Genomic DNA, 20,033 nt, shown 5'->3' on the forward strand with positions numbered 1-20,033 from the left:
GATTTAAAATAGAAAGCAATGCTACAACAAAGTTTTGAGAAACCATCATTATTTTGTTTTTGTCGGATATAAACCTCACTACACGAGACTCTAGATCAATCCATACTTCCGTCTCACGAAATGCATTTTTGGTAATGAAAGCCAACTTTTTTACAGCCCACCCACAAAGTATGTGCAGCGGAAACGGTGCACGAATTTCATATACGGTATATTTATACGGTATATTTATACGGTATATTTGGGATTGGCAGCAGAAACAGGGCCAATAAGGAGCCCAGATGATAAGTGATAACTGTAGAACAGAGGTACAGTGTCATAAAAAACCAATGTTTAGATAATCCACCTGTTGGAATTTTCCATCCAATAAAAAAATGATACTGTAACATCAACTCTATAAATAAAAATATATTACTTCAATTTAGTTTTCCCCAAAAATACTTAAGATGCAAACGAATGTTTAATTTTGTATATTCAACTGTTTGATTTAGGTGTTTATCAAATATGTTGGGATGGAGAAGGTACAAAAATGAAGCTGCTCAGATAGAGTGGTGTGATCTTCAGTACGTATAAAACATTCCGAGATTATTAAAGTTGAATTCAAACATCACCCGGTGGCAACTATAGTAGATGGCAACTGACATTATGAACCATGACCCCTGCACCGCACCCACGCTCTTTTCTCTATTGGAGTTAAATACAGTCAATCTTGCAGATTAATAGGTCAACTCTAATATTTGATATAATCCTATCAGAGTTAATAATATAATATATCAAGGAAAATATAGACAAAAATGATACAGGGTGACTTAAAAACAGTCTTAAATTACACTGGCCCACTTGAGACACACACACGACAGGAATAAATGGCACAAGATAGCAAAGCACACTATGTGTAAGGACGATGAAGCATTGATGATGAATGACAAAGAGTAAAAGACTTAAATAAACTGATCACACAAGCCTGTTTAAGGGTTCGAACAAACTCGTACTCATGATGACTTTTTCCCGTTTGCGATGAACAAACCCCACCACCATACCTCAATCCCTTACCCACCCTTGTAAAAATCCTGGCTTTGAGCTTGAGCACTTACGATGGATGTACAGTAACTACCGTATATTTCGGTGTATAAGGTGCACCTGTATATAAGACGCACCCCCTAACTGAGAGTAAAAAATCGGTATTTTTTATATCGTCGATGTATAAGACGCACTTTATATTTCATCAAAACAATGTTTTTTTAAATTGTAATCAATAATTATTGTAATAATATATTTTGTTATATCTACAACGGCGTCCTTTATTTAGGTTTTTTCTTACCTAGGCTCGGCCGCGCCCAGCCTCAACAAGTTGTTTCTAACTTGTTATTCATGCATGAGTTTCGCACCTGCAACATTGAGTGCATGACCGTGTGTGTAACACGCACGTGTGTGGGCTAGCCTCGCTCGATCATTTCGAGAGGGCGCAAGTTTTCATGGACAATCGTATTCGATTAGTATCTATGTATCCGAGAAGTGTGTATGCTAGGTCCATGTTATAATCACCTGGAGAATATACTAGTCGAATACCGTACACCATGTGGCCGCCAAGAAGGGCTTGCGCTGGGGGTACGACAGTCGGCGATCGTGCGTATAACTATAAATAAATACTAGGGCCTAGGCCTATTCCAATCGTAAACGTTTACAAATGAAATCTTATCAGAGTGCCTAAAACAGCTCCATAATGAACAAATCTTTTCATCATATATAGTATAACATCACGCTAAAATGCCTTGAAAACTAGGCAGAAGCAGGTTGCCGTTACATTAGTACACTGTAGCTATGTCTAGCCTACTCAGGCCTAGCCAACGAGGTGACGATATGTACAATCTGTGTGGTGAGGCATTTATGTTCAGTGTATAAGACGCACCCTTAATTTAGAGGTCAAATTTGCGTGTCAAAAGTGCGACTTATACACCGAAATATACGGTAGAATATGATTAGGATCAGCTTACTTCAATCCACACCTGCTTAAACTCTAGAGTGTGCGTATGAACACAGTATAGAGACAGGCTATGGAAGGCGACAGTTAACACAAGTTGTCTTGAACAAAATAACATGCATTGATGAATCAGTTTAAGTCTAAACAATAGAGGTGATTTGAATGCTAGTGAATAGTAAATTATTATATTAAACTTAACAACAACAGCTGTATGTTTGAACCCTGAATGACAACTGATCAAAGTGTTAAATAAACATGATGATGAACAATATCAATAACATGTGGTACAGTATTATTGCTAATAACTTATGGAGTATTTTGAACAATAACAACACTATTTACACTTGCTGACCTATAATTGTTGATATGATAAATATACAAATAATGAAAGTTTATGAGTGTGATGATGATACACATAATTTCATGAAGTTACAGGGCTAGCCACCGGGTGTCTCGAAAACAGAGACCAGAGATCCGAGACCCAGGGTCTCTGTTTTCAAGAAAAAACGTAATATTGACTTAATATTGAGACGTTTTAGTGGGGGTCTCTGGTTACGAGTTTTTCTCGAAAACAGAGACCCCCTATATAATAACGTATTATTTAGACGTTTTAGTGGGGGTCTCTGTTTTCGAGAACTCGAAAACAGAGAACCCCTATATTACATAATATTGAGACGTTTTAGTGGGGGTCTCTGTTTTCGAGTAAACCCTGGGTCTTGGGTCTCTGGTCTCTGTTTTCGAGGTCTCTGCAATCATTCAATCAAATTGCCATTTGTGTATTATGGTGGTTGTGGTCAATTAAATTGAATATAAATATTGCTAATTAAATGTCTGTCTACTTGGTGATGGCAAGATTCACCTGTTTATACAGTATAGTATCATTTTTATCAGTCACTTGCGTGTGGTAACCCTCATCTTAAAGTCAAATTTGCTTCAGCAAAACTGGCAGAAGATCGATTTTGTTCTATTAGTATTAAACTAGATAAATTAACAAGCACGAATGTGCAATACTCGGGGTACAGCGAAAGAAGCTGTATACAGACGAATACAGTTAGAAAGTAAAGAAAATAGGTTTCGCCAGGGCTCGAACCGGGACCTTCTGCGTGTTAAGCAGACTTGACAACCACTACACTACGAAACCTCTTACATTAAAAATGTGGGTTACAGAAAGTTTTTTAATCCATTTAAATTACAAATAAATGGTAATAAGCACAAAGCAAAATAAACATGTGTAAAAGTGATAATTACCGATTACACAAAATAAGTATTTTAAAAAATAATAAAAATAAGATATACTCTGTATAATTATCATATTGCGTATACAGTACTTTTCACCATAAAGTTTAAAAAAAAGGTTTCGTCCGGGCTCGAACCAGGTACCTTCTGCGTGTTAAGCAAACGTGATAACCACTACGCCAAGAATCCGCATATAACCATATAACTACATAACGCTGTGGTGTGTGTCACACATTGTGGCTTCTTAATTAAACAAATTAATTAACAAAAAATTAAAAATCCGGCTCTATAGCTTTGAGGACATGTCCCTGTAGTATGTTAATGCCAAATCCCAGCTCAATACTATAACGAATAAGGGAGGAGTAGTACTTTAAAAATCGCACTTTTTACTCAATAGTGTCCAGATGGAGGAAGAGAAGGAGAAAATGAGTAAGTACTAGACTCGGGTACCCTGAGTAAAAACCCTCACATTGGGATAAAGCGAAGTGCAAGGTTATTTTAGTTTACGGATTCTTTACGATCAACAGTTGAATGTTTGCAAGAGCAAATCTGTTGTTGAGAGCTGATGTTCTTTATAAACACAGCAACCCCCATACTTAAAATTTGATTTACACCCGTTCAAAAACAAACTGGCAGGGTAGTGGTGTTTAGGTGAAAAGGTCAAGTAATCTTATATACAGTTGACAAATTGAGCTGTTGCCCATTGGAAGATTGATGGGATGTTTATCAGAGTGTTAAAAAAGTTTTTCGAAAAGTCAAGGAATAACTTGAACCAGGGAGGCATTTCAAAGATGACACCAACCTCAAGGGGGACAGGTTGTATGGAGTTTCAATAGAGGCACAGTAATCCATTGTATTAAACTAATGACATTTTCACTGGTATTTGCCTGCCAAGTCTTTCTGTGCTAGCAAAATTACAAGCCTGTATGTAGTCAGGATTTTTTTAATTTTTTCACAAAGGGACAAAATCGTCAAAAGTAGGCAAGTAGTCTATTTACCATTAATTCCCCTGCTTTCTCTAGTTGAAAATGGCACTTCAGGAAAAGGAGAAGGGTGGGAGGATGTTGGTTTTTTGGGGGGGTTGGTTGTGGGAACCCTAAAAAAATGTATTGTTATTTATAGATAAAAGTAGATGGTTAACTGAACCAGTAATTGTCACTGTAGGTAATTTAAAATTATTTTTAGGATAACGAACAATAATACAAATGACACATGATTATCACATGATTTCAAAATTATATCACATGAAACTGAAAGCATAATAATGCAGATCACATGACAATAGAAAACGCTAAAAACCTAATTTATCCAACAAAATTGTACAAGTTTAGTGACGCATAAACATTGAAATAATTTTTAAAATCAATAATAATATTTGTAATTTAACGTAAAAATGTTATCGATTTTGGTCTTGCACAATATTAAGTACACTGAACTATTGAACTCTTGAGTAAATTATACCATAATTACGACAGGAATTCTATAAATAGCACAAACCAGTAATTTTATACAGAATAAAAGATGTATAACATGTTGTATTGACATTAAAATATTATTCTGTAATACACAGAATAAAAAATTCTTATTATTTAATTTATTTTAATAATTCAGTCATTTCCTTTAACATAAATGAAACACTAGCATTTTCCACAAAAACAACCTAAATTCTTAACATTTTAATGATGATGCAGGTTGGATTAATATATAATATTTATATATATTTATATATTTATTTATTATAAATATTATATGAAGATAAAACTGCCATAGTATACGGTATGTCCTTCCATCCGACGTTAAATAAAAATAAATTTTGCCCGTCTCAGAATACGTTCTTTTCGTGTTGATCCTATTAAAAATTGAACCAAGCAAGATGAATAAAGTTGGTTTTATCCCCTAATTTCATTCATAATTAATACATAAATATTTAGACTAGCATTTAGATTGCCTTGTTATACTCCTTATACTAGCATGAACCATGTGTTTAGTTTTGTATTCTATTCATAGGCAGTTTCAGGTTGGTTCCATCGATCACCCTCACCACTTTTATGGAAAAGTAAAAAAAAAAAAAAATAAGGAAAAGAGCTTCTAGAAAAATATCTAAGATTTTTTAGGATATTAATTTTGTTTGCACTTCCTCATTTCTTAGGAAAATTGTTTAAAAAAGTACATACAATGTAATTAAAATTACTGACATTACAAATAAATACATTAATATTAAAAAGATTTTCCAGGATAGCTCAAAAAGCTTATTACTGTAGCTTACTTCCGTTGGGATTAAAGCTCTCAAGAATAGATAATGTTGCGGGAACAAAAAAACCCTACAAGTACCTTTACTAAACTTTATTCCAGAAGTAGTTCTTTCTGGTAAGGATCCAAGATTCCAGGGAAATTAAAGATTAACAGGTCAAAAAGAAGGTTCAAAGAGGGAATGTTTTTAAGGATTAAAAACTTGTCCGCCAACCCAACAACTTCCTATATATATCCAGTATATCCTCCGTGCCTTTTGACCCAAGTTCAGCAAGTTGAAATGTTATTCACGGTCAAAAAATATGTTATTTTTTTCCAATTTTTCTACTTAAAAAAAAAGGAAAAATTTCATCGAGTGCAGTAGATCTTTAATACATCAAGATAACAATTAACAGTATTTTTAATAGGCGATATATAGTATTGAAGAAAATAATGCGTTATAATTTTTTTTGGCAACATTTTGGAGCAATGAAAGGACGCTACCCGCCCCATCAATTAATATAGGGGAGGAGAGGCAAATAATGAAAAGGATGGCAGAGCAACAAAAACAATTTTGGAAGGAGGATTATTAAAAATGGTGATAGAAGGAAGGGTACAGTATAAAGGTAAAACAAGAAGAGGAAGGTTCACAAAAACAGTAAGTTCCCCATATTATTCCTCAATTTAACAGGTGATAGGCACAATTCAAACATGGTCTACTTCAGCAACTATACAGTATTATCATCCCATTTTAACTACTCTAGTCTTAATGTTTCGGTTTCTTTCTCTCTATCCCTCTTAAGCTAAGACAAGCATAAATTTGTTCGTTATTTTTCGTCAATTTTAGCCTTAAAAGAAATGCGTTCATGCTTTACATTTTGTTACTGTAAGGGATGAGGTTCCAGGGATGTGTTAATTGCAGCATGCAGGCTTCTGGACGTGCTTCAGCTGATAGATGAGATCCAGGGGCCATTATTAAACAAATAGCTATCTATCTGCATACAATGATTTTAACCTAAGTCCAGGGATTGTGTTTACAACTCGTTGACATCATTTGTATTGCAGGAATGATGATGAATCAGATACGGGATATTCAAAAATTGTTCAATAACAACATCTACTACCATTTCATTACAAAAGTTAATTCGGTATGATTAGAATAATGAAATTGATACTTCACATTTTGAGAGTCTACATCTTGAAAATCTGTATATTTGTGACTTACCATCTATAGTACCTTTTAATCAGTTAATTTGTACAGAAAAAAATTGTTTTTAAATGAAAGTTTTTTCTTCAGAACAAAATGAAAACTTAACTACCTAAAGGCTGCAAATGAATCTTGAAATACATAATGTCTATTGATATTGATAATTGCAAACATTTTAACATTACAAGTATTGTTCTATAGTATAAGTCCAAATATGTTGACCAATTTAAAACCCATAGCCTGTAAACCTGAACCAGTAACTCTCTCATTTTGATCATTTAATTATCAAAGAAATTGTTAGTTATATGGGCCAGGGTTCCAATGTTGATGGCCAGTAAAATTAGGTTCAAGCTGAAAAAACTGGTGGGCTGGTTATAAATAATATTTGGACATCATCTGAATATTATAAAAGAGACTAAACTCAACATCAGCTCAAACAGAAAACATTTACACATTTATAATTGTGTTATTATATTATTAATTATTATGGATCATGTGAGACACAAAAACATTAAGACCACTGTGGGAAGAGCACACCTCCCAAACATGTACGTATAATTTAACAAAATTGTGAATTTTCATTATGTAATTGTAGGTAGGGAGAAAAAAAAAGAGCACAGATATCATTTTTGTAGGTGAAAATACGATAACCCAATTCATTTTGATACCATAATGAATTACTCCTCTAGCGAGATATGGGATACGAAATATCAGATAAGACCAATGGCTATTATGAAACCATCTGTAACACATACTGTACTGTTATGAAAGTACCTGGGAAAAGTTATTAAAATATAAACTCTCAACAAAACCTGAGGCAAAACATACATTAATAAATACCATTAAAAAATGATAGCTGCAGGCAGGCATGGAAGGCACGTATTTCATAGTAGGACTACGTTTAATGGGTACCTAGAAAATCTGTTTACTATTTTTGAAATATGAACTACTTTTTAATAGGGAAATCACTCATAACAAAAATACCTTCTGTCTTCTTGGACATCCAGATATTTACAAAACTGCTAATTTATGATGTTAAACTCTACATAAAAACATCATTTTAAAATACCTTCGTTGAATTCCCTTTTTTGGGAGACCCCTATTAAATGGGAAATACATGTTTTAACACCACAGTCAACTATGACTATTGAGGGGACACTTTGTTGGATGCACCACAGTCAACTATGACTATTGAGGGGACACTTTGTTGGATGTACCACAGTCAACTATGGCTATTGAGGGGACACTTTGTTGGATGCACCACAGTCAACTATGACTATTGAGGGGACACTTTGTTGGATGTACCACAGTCAACTATGACTATTGAGGGGACACTTTGTTTTAACACCACAGTCAACTATGACTATTGAGGAGACACTTTGTTGGATGCATCACAGTCAACTATGACTATTGAGGGGACACTTTGTTGGATGCACCACAGTCAACTATGACTATTGAGGGGACACTTTGTTGGATGCACCACAGTCAACTATGACTATTGAGGAGACACTTTGTTGGATGCACCACAGTCAACTATGACTATTGAGGGGACACTTTGTTTTAACACCACAGTCAACTATGACTATTGAGGGGACACTTTGTTGGATGCACCACAGTCAACTATGACTATTGAGGGGACACTTTGTTGGATGCACCACAGTCAACTATGACTATTGAGGAGACACTTTGTTGGATGCACCACAGTCAACTATGACTATTGAGGGGACACTTTGTTGGATGCACCACAGTCAACTATGACTATTGAGGAGACACTTTGTTGGATGCACCACAGTCAACTATGACTATTGAGGGGACACTTTGTTGGATGCACCACAGTCAACTATGACTATTGAGGAGACACTTTGTTGGATGCACCACAGTCAACTATGACTATTGAGGGGACACTTTGTTTTAACACCACAGTCAACTATGACTATTGAGGGGACACTTTGTTGGATGCACCACAGTCAACTATGACTATTGAGGGGACACTTTGTTGGATGCACCACAGTCAACTACTATGACTATTGAGGGGACACTTTGTTGGATGCACCACAGTCAACTATGACTATTGAGGGGACACTTTGTTGGATGCTGAAGGGGTCTAGGGGTGCTACTAGCGAGCTTTCGTTGTAGTACGGAAGTAGTTCAGTACGGTCACGGTTGGTTAAACCGGCCGTACTGCACGTTTACCGTCCCGTTACGAAAGCTCGCTAATATAGGTATTGGTGTGGTACGTAGATAATGATTAATAATATAACAACAATCAAACTTTTCCATTTTGCCAATTCCAAGAAAAACACCCATGTATAGTATCCTGAATTTTGGTGAAAAAGTTTTTAAATTAATTTTAAAAGAATCGAGAGTCGAATAAAGATGATGTAATGAATTAGAAAAGATTTTTCATAGGACAAAAGTAGAAAGGTTGGATATATCGTCGAACAAAATTTGGTGATAAATATGGACCGAAAAATATACAGTACATATATAATAGAATACATACATTATTTCACCACTTTCTTTGTCCCTTTGTCTTATCATAGCCATCAATGTTATTTTTTATTACATTATGTGAGTACATTAAAGATTTTACAAACAGACAGTGACCATCTGTCTACATTTATCATTAATGTTGCTAATACATATTACAGTATGCGCTATTAAAAACTACAGTGTAAAAGTTAAACTTTTTTCCTAGATGCTTTCTATTACGGTAATATATTCCTGCTTTGGTAACAACATCATAAAATAACACAGATAGTGAGCATGGGTTGTTGACACCACTTAACAAAGCAGGTAGCTAGATTCCCAGGCACCCATGTTTTCTACCAAGCAAGCAATAAATCTTTTGTTATTGGCCTGTCACCTGGGTCACTGGCATATTATTTGCAACCTTTGCCAAACGTGATGTATCAACTTTCTTTATTTACATCAGCTTCTACTTCTTATATTATCCAACATTTCTATTTTTACCTTATCGTAACCGGAGGATTGCAATATTTTCCCCATTATATATTATTTGTAAGTTTATCACCCTTTGACCTAACAGCATTAACATGGTGATATAGCTTTAGGTGACAAATAAATCAATCATTATCTTTACCAAACTTTTGTCAGTACTGTAGTATGATTAAAAACGTTCATGTTGTTCATGGTGTTGAATATCCATGAGTTTAGTAAATTTTTTTGCAAAAACCAAAATTTTGCGAAACTAACTTGCTTGACATATTCGTCATTTCTTCTGAAGAAGCTGTCGGAGCAGGACAGCGAATTTGTAAAGTAGGTAATTTTTGGATTTTGCAAAAAGTACGAACTCACACAGTACTGATAGTATGTTTTTGGTGTTTTTATTAAACATCAGACTTTTATTTTCACCAATAACCAACAATTTAATATTTTTAGAGTAGTCAGATACATCAGGTGGAACAAACAAACTACTGTACTGGTTTTATAGCAGAATGTAACCAAATTTGACTGTTTTAAGAGAAATTCATGTTTTTTGTTGTAGTTTCTGTACATTTAACCAAATATTATATCTGAAATTCATATTTAACATTGTATTGATTTATTAGAAAATGTCACTGTACATAAAAATAATGATCCCACATGGGGTTCATTTTAATTCAGCAAAATTAGTAATGGTGTAGCCTATGTTTTTAAATGAAAGATATTACTGTACACTATAATGGTACCATAGTCAACTTTTTAAAATACCACAAAGATAGAGGGCAGTATCCTGTTTTTTGTATGCATTTTTTGCTTTGTTTCTTTCCTTTATTTTTTTGTAGTTTTAGTTCAAAATATATGATTTTTTCATGGGCCATAGTATTATGAATGAGGAATAAATAGATTTAAGATGTTTAAATGTGATTTGATTTTTGTGTTCTTAATCATTACTACTGTGTGTATATATTTATTATTTCAGTCCTGTTTTTGAAATTTCCCCCAAGAATTATAAAAATTGACCAATGAATCAATAACAAAATATAACTATGTATTCAACGCACATTTCAACATACCAAAAACATAATGTGCAAATGTTTTAGTTGCATTGCCAGTCAAATTTCTGAAAATAAATTCATAACTGTACTTGATATTAAGAATTACTGATTCTTTGTTGATACACATTTTAGTTTTAATCTAAAACAAGTATTTAAGAAATAAATAGGAAGCTCTACACCTAAGTCTACAATCTGGTGTCCTAATTTTAAACCTGACTCTCTTTAAACACTTGGGATACTAGTTGGTAAAAACTGTAACGAATTCAAACCTCAAACAACATCTCTTCAATGTTCATAATTAAAACCTGAATTGAATTCTTAAATTAAATTACCATACCATATGGTGAAAAGAACAAATTGATTTGACTACTTATGGACAGCATCATCAATAATGTGTCTGACCATTAGCTCTGCCTATGGGTAAAATTAAGAAAAAATTGGATTGAGCTGTTGACAGGCAGAACAAATGAAAAAAAAGAAAACACATTTTTCCAGGCTCAGCACAAAATACAGGCTACATACAGTACAATGTAAACTACTGTATTAGGATATTATGAGGAATAAACTTCTAGGGTCAGATTTAATTTCTTTATTTATTTAACTACTAACACACTGGCATTACCTCACTTAAGCTCTGTCTACACTATCAAACTTTTACGTGACAAAAAATGTGATGTGCCCATATTGTATATGGACACGATGATGTCATATCACTACCATATTAGGGCAAATCAAACTTTTTTTTGTCAAATAATTTGATAGTGTAGACAGGGCTTTAGAAGAAATCTCTATTTAAGTCAAACTACACATGTGACTTTAAATATGTGTCATACAGGCTACAAAAAAGTCTGACCAAATTTATTCAATGCATATTCTGGATCATCTTTTGAAGAATGTAATAATGTACTGTATTTGTCTACACTATCAAACTAGTTTGACAAAAATAGTGTTATGTGCCCAAATATGGTAGTGATATGCTTAAATATGCAATAGGGTTGGTGAACATCAGTCCAAAATACGCAGAATTTTTTCCAAAATACGTCAAGTTGAGGGCGCTATACTAATCCAAAATACGCGAGTCTTTCCAAAATACGTCAAGTTGAGGGCGCTTTTCATTTTCCAAAATACGCGAATTGTCCAAAATACGTCAACTTGAGGGCGCTATTCATTTTTAAAGACAAGGTAGCTAAAGCAAAAACATCCTCAAGTAGTATTATCTAGGTAAAAAGAATGTTTAGACATTGTGTCGGGCCAATTTAGAGCGTTTACTTTTCATAAAAATTTAAGATAATTATTATAGTTCTATTTGAGTATCATAATAATGTTACATTTTAGCATCACAGGCATAGAATAACTCAAAACCGCCCGGTGATATACTGAAATTTAATTAATTAATCTGAAACGATAACGATGAGGAAATCTGTGAGAATGAGAAAAAGTCATTAGACCACTGGGGCTTTCATTGGATTAGTTCAAACCCGATTGGATAGCGACTCTTTATATTATCGGCGTTGTACGGCGGAAAAGCACTAGTCCCTTAATTGTACGCACGCGCACCAGGATCAAATTGATACGCCCTCATCTTATATATATAATTATATATATATATATATATATATATATATATATATATATTTATTTCGAAAAATAACTCCAAACTAGTCACCTCATTTTTCCCCTTCTCGTATTAATCATTTCATTTCAGGTATTTTTTAACAATAAAACACCCTAAAGTAAATGTAATCATATGTATATAATATACATATATATATATATATATATTTTGCCGTTTTTGCGTAAAAAACAATTACTTACTACTTATATAACCAAATATTAATATTATTTGAAAAGTTTTAACAATAATGGTTTTTAATTATTACTTACTTTTCATAAGGATTGAAGATGATATTATAGTTCAGTTTGAGGATCATAACAATGTTATATTTAGATCTCTCTCACTCAACCGAACCATTTTGAACTTTAACTAACTGTTTTAACTATGGGTATTTTGCCGACGTTTTCGTGTAAAAAATAATTACTTTACTTTTTCCAACCAATTATTGATATTATTTTAATTACAATACCATATGCTTTTTAATTATATAAAATATGAAATAACTATTATGTTAAGTTTTCAGATTAGGTAACTTGTATTAGACCATAAGTACATTAAATTGAAAGCGATGTTGGTCTGTCGAGCTCGAGAAAAATATCAATTTTGTAGATCACCAAATATATAACACATACCTATGACTATACTTGTACATGCTGTTTTTGTAGCCGGTTTATGCCTCATTTAAACAAGCTACGTCTGGCAATGAAATCGTACATCGTTCAGACATTATTAATGTATATTATAGGCACTGTCTATTGACTGATGTTAGCACATATTTGTTTTTATTCAGTAATAAATAATAATTGGCTACTCTATGGCATTTTATTTACAAAAAAATCTGCCTTCCAATAATTTCATTTATAACTCAAATGTCCTTGTTTTTTTTAGTCTAAGAAATTTTTTTTTAATACATTAAACTCTCAATATGATATGGTATTTTGGAAGAAAGTTTGCCGCCCTCAAGTTGACGTATTTTGGAAAATTACTAGCAGTCTCAAATTGACGTATTTTGGACAAATCGCGTATTTTGGAAAATGAATAGCGCCCTCAGTTTGACGTATTTTGGACAATCACGTATTTTGGAAAATGAAAAGCGCCCTCAAGTCGACGTATTTTGGAAAGACTCGCGTATTTTGGATTAGTATAGCGCCCTCAACTTGACGTATTTTGGAAAAAATTCTGCGTATTTTGGACTGATGTTCACCAACCCGACTCTAAATATGGGATATCATCATGTTCATATATGGGCACATCACATTTTTTGTCAAAGTTTGATAGTGTGATAGCTTTACAATTGAATCAAACATTTATACTATTTGAAAGAACAGACTGGCCTTCTAATATCTATATTGAGTGACTTCAGGACTCGCGACAAATATGTCCTTAAGCGTTTCCTAATCAATAACTTAAACAAGGTAATGACATCACCCAGATATTCATAATCAGATTTGCAGGTGTTTAGACTGAATACACTCTACAGTATTATATTTAATTATGAAAAATAACACCACTTATATCTGGCATCGCCATCAGATATTGAATATTTCATTCAAGTTCACAATATTCAAGGTTGAAATTGCAACTGGTACATTTTCTACAGTACAGTAGATTGAGAAGAGGTTTTTAGTCATTTTACAACACGCATTTCTCTTGGCTTTTTTTTTGCTAAACAGTATGTTTTAGCATTACTGTACATAGACATAGTATGGTAGATTGAGACATGTTGAGAGTTCCATGCATTTGCTTATTATCATATCTCTATACTGAGTAGTCTCTTCAGTCAGAGGGCCCAGTTTTGATCAGTGGCTGTGTGTGTACTACTAGTAAATCCTCTACTCGTCTCAAAAGATATACTAGGTTTTATAACGTGCACATGAGCTAGATTTCTACACTGACAATACGGTTTATAGTCCTTATCCGAGAGGACTCGTTCTACCACCAGAACCATGGAGTGAGTGAGTCTCGAACCTTTGCCGATGTTATGGCTACATAACTACGGTTCCACTGTCTTAACCGCTCGGTCTGTATGTTACTATTTAAGATTTTATTGATTTTGGTGTTTAATACACCAAACTGCTTCGAGGAGTATTGTTTGCAAATGACTTCTGAAACTTTTTCTGAATTTTGCAAAGGCAATTCTTAAGTACTTAAACATCTACAGTAAGAATAGTAGGAAACTTTTTTTTTCAAACATTTAAGAGTAACTGATTTAACTAACTGATAAGTGCTGGACACTGTCAACAGCTGAATTTTTCGTTATGGTTACCATAATGATAGATAAATATTACTGATATATTGGACACGAATGAAAAGCAAAAGAAGCAAAGGATGATAGTGGAAACGATGGAGGGAGGAATTCTGACAAAAAAAACAAAACAAAAATATCCGATTATGATTAATTAATAATAATAATAATTAATTTAATTCACTTACCTTGCTCTCATCTTCTGTTAAATTTCCCTCAACGCATACAATCTGATACTGTTTAGACTTCAGGTTTGTAAGAGTCTGGCGTAAAGGCTTGAGTGCATATCCTGTCAGGTTTGGTGCCTTTAACAATCCAAGTTGCTTTTGAGTTAAACTTGGATCAAACAGTAGAAGACGTATGCTTTTATCTTTTAATTGCTCGTAACCAATGATAGTTCGACTGTGTCCTGCACACAAATAATAATAAATTATATTATTAATATAATAATATAAATAATATTATAAATTTATAAAGGAAAAAAATGTTTTGTTTTAAGCAAAAGAAACGTTTTAATTTTTTTTGTGTTTTTTGTTATTGTATTTTTGAAGAGGATTTCATAATTATAATAATCTATGTTGTGTAAACATACAAATAATAAATGTTTATGAGTTGAATGGGAGCCAAGTTAAATAGATCTAAATCTTGAAAACTTTCTCTCCATTTATGAATACAAAACATTTGTTTTACAATTCAATTCAATACAATTCAATGTCAAGGCTAGACTTTAGGGCCAAGGGTGTCCAGACATATCAGACCAATCCAAGGATGTCCAGACTTCGCATTCCAACTGACACTCACCTTCATGTTGTAAATACAGAGGGAGCTTGTTACTGCAAATAGCCATTTTATTGAACAAACTTCCCAATGCTAGTGATGAACCAAAGTACTGCTTAATCCAATCAAAAAGCTGTGGGTGCGTTCTGTTTGGTCCGGCAGGTTTATGGAAGTCAATTAATTTACATCTGAAAAGATACAACAGAAAATCTATTGAAATAAAATAACACTGATAACTGATTGATGACTGACATGCATTAAACTCCTATTCAGAGGACACTTTCAGTATATGGACACTCCCCTGTAAAATGAAAAAGTGGAAATGTGTTTTATACAACAAAGCTCTATTCAGGAAACACGCAATTAGGGGGAATTTTTGCTGGGTCCTGAAGGTGTCCCTTAATTGGGGTTACTTCTACTAAATAAGCATTGTAAAAATTCTTTGATGTTAAATACACATATTAATGGGACATCTTTAGGGGTGTTGTCTGAATGGGGATTGGCTGTAGGGATAAAATAATTTCCCCTTGTTTGTTCCATAGGAAAGTGTCCTCATAATGCATTTTTCTCACCTGCTCCTGTCCGCTTCCATCAAATAAAATCGCCATTCTATTTACTCGATAAGTGCATAGCCAAGTGATGTGTCGTTAAAACGAAAAGGGACGGGAACCTGAGCTGGAGCGGGATCGAAGCAGTAAGTACAGTAAGTGTTTAAAAAAATACTTTACCTTACTTTAAGAGATGTGAACAAGGCTACTACCTCAGTAGCCCCAATCCATTTCCTTGTGTTGCACAGCTTTCCACCGAGTTGCTCCTTTCCTTGTGGGTCGTAGCCCTCACTCCATGCTTTTTCAATCAGGTGTTGGATTTTAGATATTGATGGCATATTTGTAGAATCTATTACAAGGATACAAAATATTTTATTGAAACTTGCGGGAAGTATAATTCCTTGCTCTTTATCTATACCAAAATATGAAAGAAATTGTCCATTAGATTTTGGCCCCTATCAGAACTCTTGTTATCAATTACTAATTACAAAATAGCATTAACTAAAAAGGGTTCTGCTGTGTTAAGTTAAATGTTGGACAGAGGTAAAATCTTTTTGAGAGTGCTGTCTTGTCAAACATACCATTAAAGACGGATTTCTTAAACCTGGGATCATTGCACATAGCTGTCATCAAAATCTGGATGTTCTTATACCCACATCCCCATCCTTTATCACCAGGTGAGGAACCATAGTGACTAGTTTGATCGGCACATAGACGGACACTTGGTACTCCATCAACACCTTTGCAATAGTACTGATACAACTTTACCACAAGGCCTAAAATTGTCATAAAAAAATAATTTGATAAGCAAGCAAAAGAATATGCATTTTTCTAGATACAAGACTTTATCCTTAATACATATATTTAATATGTATGTTTATACTCTATACTCAGTATTATGAGGAAATTGTTTGTCTTTGAAATTTACAAAATCATATCAAATCATTGTCACCCTTTCTGCTGTCATATGTGTACAACCTGCTGTGTGTGCGGCCTACAGTAATTGATAGCATAGGCTTGCATTAGCAAACTAATTAATATTACTGAGGTAGTAGCCTTATCATAAAAAATACTTAAAATGTGGGTTTTACCACTTAGGTGTATGCATATAAATTTCAGGAAATGGTTCCTGATATGTTAATAGACTGCCGTGTTACAATTTTTCTTTGGTTAAGTAAATTTAGATTTACCTCTGGTTCTTGCTCGGCCATCATCTATGCCACAACTCATTGAGATGTTGACAGAGTGTATCTGATTGTAGTAATCCGACACTGTCATCTCTCCTTTGTACAGAGCCCTTTCATATGCTTGCTTTGCTTGTTTCCTATAACTTCCTTGATCATTCATTCCATACTTCTTCTGTAAAAGTACAAAATAAATAAAATGATAGTGGCACCTTCATATTGAAGTGAATATATTAGGGAGCTTTTGATTTGTGATGACCTACTGTACGCACGTTGTGACATTAGGTTTTTATTATATATAATCGCAAGGTAATTTCCAGAATGATCGTAATCAAAAAGGTGCTAGGTTTGATCTACTAGGATTCCTGCTCCCATACATTTGTGTTGATGAATGGAGGGAGAAAGTGCATTCTAACATTTGCTATAGTAGCTTTGCAATTTGTAATTAGGAAGAAAATTATACTTCTGTAGAAAATGATTAGTTTAGTTCTTAGCTTTAGTACCTGTAGTTCTTGAAAGTGTGCTTCTTCCTCCCTCTGTGCTTTTCTTCTCTCATCATTTTCAATTTTTCGCGCTATTAATTCATCTGACTTTATCACTTCGTCGGCCAATGATAGCTGTCTGGCAACAGCCTCATCATCATTAGTATCGATAGCAAAATGCTCGTCTACGTGATAGGCTAATGCGTCAACATCTGTTGTACGATATTCACAAATAGGGCAATGTTGGAGTTCGTGAACCGACTTGGATTTGCTACCTTCGTTCTCCAGAGAGTGATATCCGGATAATTTACTTGCATTTGAATGTCTACTACTTTCTAATGATAAGTTTTGCATTGACATGCTATTGCAGTCCTCACGGTTTGTGTTTTCGCTTTTAAAAGGAGATTGTATTACATTTTTTATTGCACTAAAGATGGAGTTAAAAGAAGTATTGCTTTGATTGGAAGAAGATTCCTGATCAGAGGTAGAACCACAAGATTGCCTTGCTCTTTTCTTCAAAGGTGACTGTATACTTGAAATTGATGACCTATCGTCTCCTATTCCACTTTCTCCAGAATTTCCTTGGATGCTGATTATTGAAAACGAAGATGAGGAAGACCTTGTTGATCCACCTTCTAAGTGATTGTAACTGGAAGACGGTTTTTGTGGAATGTAATCTTTTACTTTATTATTTGCTGCAAGGTTTTCTGTCGCGTCGTCGGTAGAAACTGTTGTTTTTCTAGAATTTTTTATTTTTCTTCCTGTGGCGTCTTTAGTTCGTATTTCGTTGTTCACAGTCGTACGGCCATTGACAATTTTACGCTTTACTTCATGCTCTTTCGATAACTCTAAAAGAGTTTTGCCCTTTGAATCGAAATGATCCTGACTGACCCCAGCATGAACTGAACCTGTTTGTTTGACCGGTGATGTATTGCCCCTTAGAACTTGACCGTTCGTTCTGGATGAATGTCCAGACCCACTAGGACTAAAGATATCCACATGAGCAGTATTGATGTGGAATTCTAACTCATTGGCAGAGATTCCAGCTAAATCACACATTGGGCACTGTATATGGTCATGTACAGTCAGCATGTGGGTGCTCATACTGTCTGCACTCAAATTTTCCTGTCCACATATTATACAGGTAAACAAAGGTGAGCCATACGTAGCAGACATCGATGTTGTTATTCTGAAATATTACTTTCCACATAATTGAATGACATTATTCAGCTAGAGTATTGATATTTTGCTTTTGCTGGTACTCTGATCTGGAAAAGAAAAAAATAGAAAAATATATTATAAAATATAAACAGGGGATACAAACAGTGTATGCTGTGTATATAGCATCATCTAAACAGCTTTCAGTTTCTTGTTGGCCTTTATTTATCTTCTCCCATTTTGGAATTTTCCTTATTTAATAATACAATACTTAATTAATTTGTAAACGTACTGTAGTAGTCTAGGGTCTAGGCCTAGATAGACTAGAGTCTAGACACCACACCTATCCCACTTGACACTCCCTTTATTACATCCTGTAAGTGTTGGCCTCTATTCCTGCCCTACTAGTCTCTGACTAGGGCCTAGGCCTAGCTAACTAAGGCAGCCTAGCCTAGCCTAGCCTAACTTAACTAAACCTAGGCCTGGACCCTAGGCCTATTTATAATTAATAGTACAGGCGCGCTAGGTAGTAGTAGGCCTCTAGCTACCAGGCCTAGCCTAGCTAGGCCTCTAGAGTCTAGGCCTAGGCTATTATTAGTTATAGGCCTAGCCTAGCTACTACTTTTTTAGTGTAGTTAATAATAGCCTACCATTTAAACACAGATTATTTCTACCCTACCCTCTAAATTTGGCTAGCTCATTGATTGACGCTGAAAATTCAGTAAACAAACAGTTGTTTCTATTTGTTGCCTTTTCTGGGAATTCTGGAAATTTCACAGGAGAGAGCGCGTGTGCCAATAATAATAAAGGGTAAAAAACAATATACAAATGCTGCCCTCAAGTTTATAGGAGGAAAAAACTTTTTACTTTTATGAAATAATTATGATATATTATGATTTACATAGCAAACTGTATGACATTACACCCAAATATATTGTATGATGGTAAGAATAAATGTTTTCTAAATCGACCTAGGCCTATGATATTACTACTTATCCACTTATCCAATGCAAGATATTCAGCTAATTAAAGTCCTACTTCTCTGTTGTCAGCCGATTTAACCACCATCATACACTTGTCATTTGATAGTTCATAGTTATGCTACCTTGCAAGAGTATTTAAATAGTCGTCTGTCAATTGTCATTTCATTTCATATTAACGTTTGACGACACAAATAATAAACAGACCAATCAATACGGTACTGCAACACAAGTTTTATTGCTGAAAAAGAAGTATACAGTTCCACATTAAATTAACATTTTCCTATTAATCAATATATATATATATATATATATATAATCTATGCATTTTTATTTATACACCATTTAAGAAGGCCCTATTATTGTATAATGTTAGTAAAACGAAACTATATT

At 34.0% G+C, this 20,033-nt stretch overlaps 1 protein-coding gene across 2 annotated transcripts in view; it reads right to left on the minus strand.

Annotated features, from left to right (window-relative positions):
• Positions 1-19,455, minus strand: part of LOC140054231 (zinc finger-containing ubiquitin peptidase 1-like) — a 38,838-nt gene extending 19,383 nt beyond the window's left edge. The window contains exons 1-7 of one of the 2 annotated variants that reach the window (XM_072099152.1): positions 19,340-19,455; positions 17,524-18,770; positions 17,027-17,195; positions 16,418-16,612; positions 16,017-16,185; positions 15,313-15,476; positions 14,700-14,920 (exon numbers count right to left, since the gene is read on the minus strand). In XM_072099152.1, coding sequence (XP_071955253.1) covers positions 14,700-14,920; positions 15,313-15,476; positions 16,017-16,185; positions 16,418-16,612; positions 17,027-17,195; positions 17,524-18,678 — 2,073 coding nt within the window. In that variant the 5' untranslated portion in view covers positions 18,679-18,770; positions 19,340-19,455. Of the gene's footprint in view, positions 1-14,699; positions 14,921-15,312; positions 15,477-16,016; positions 16,186-16,417; positions 16,613-17,026; positions 17,196-17,523; positions 18,771-19,310 lie in introns of both variants that reach the window. The other variant, XM_072099151.1, reaches the window with a different exon arrangement.
• Between the last annotated feature and the right edge of the window lie 578 nt (positions 19,456-20,033).

Source organism: Antedon mediterranea, chromosome 7, assembly GCF_964355755.1.
Source record: "Antedon mediterranea chromosome 7, ecAntMedi1.1, whole genome shotgun sequence".
Taxonomy (NCBI): domain Eukaryota; kingdom Metazoa; phylum Echinodermata; class Crinoidea; order Comatulida; family Antedonidae; genus Antedon; species Antedon mediterranea.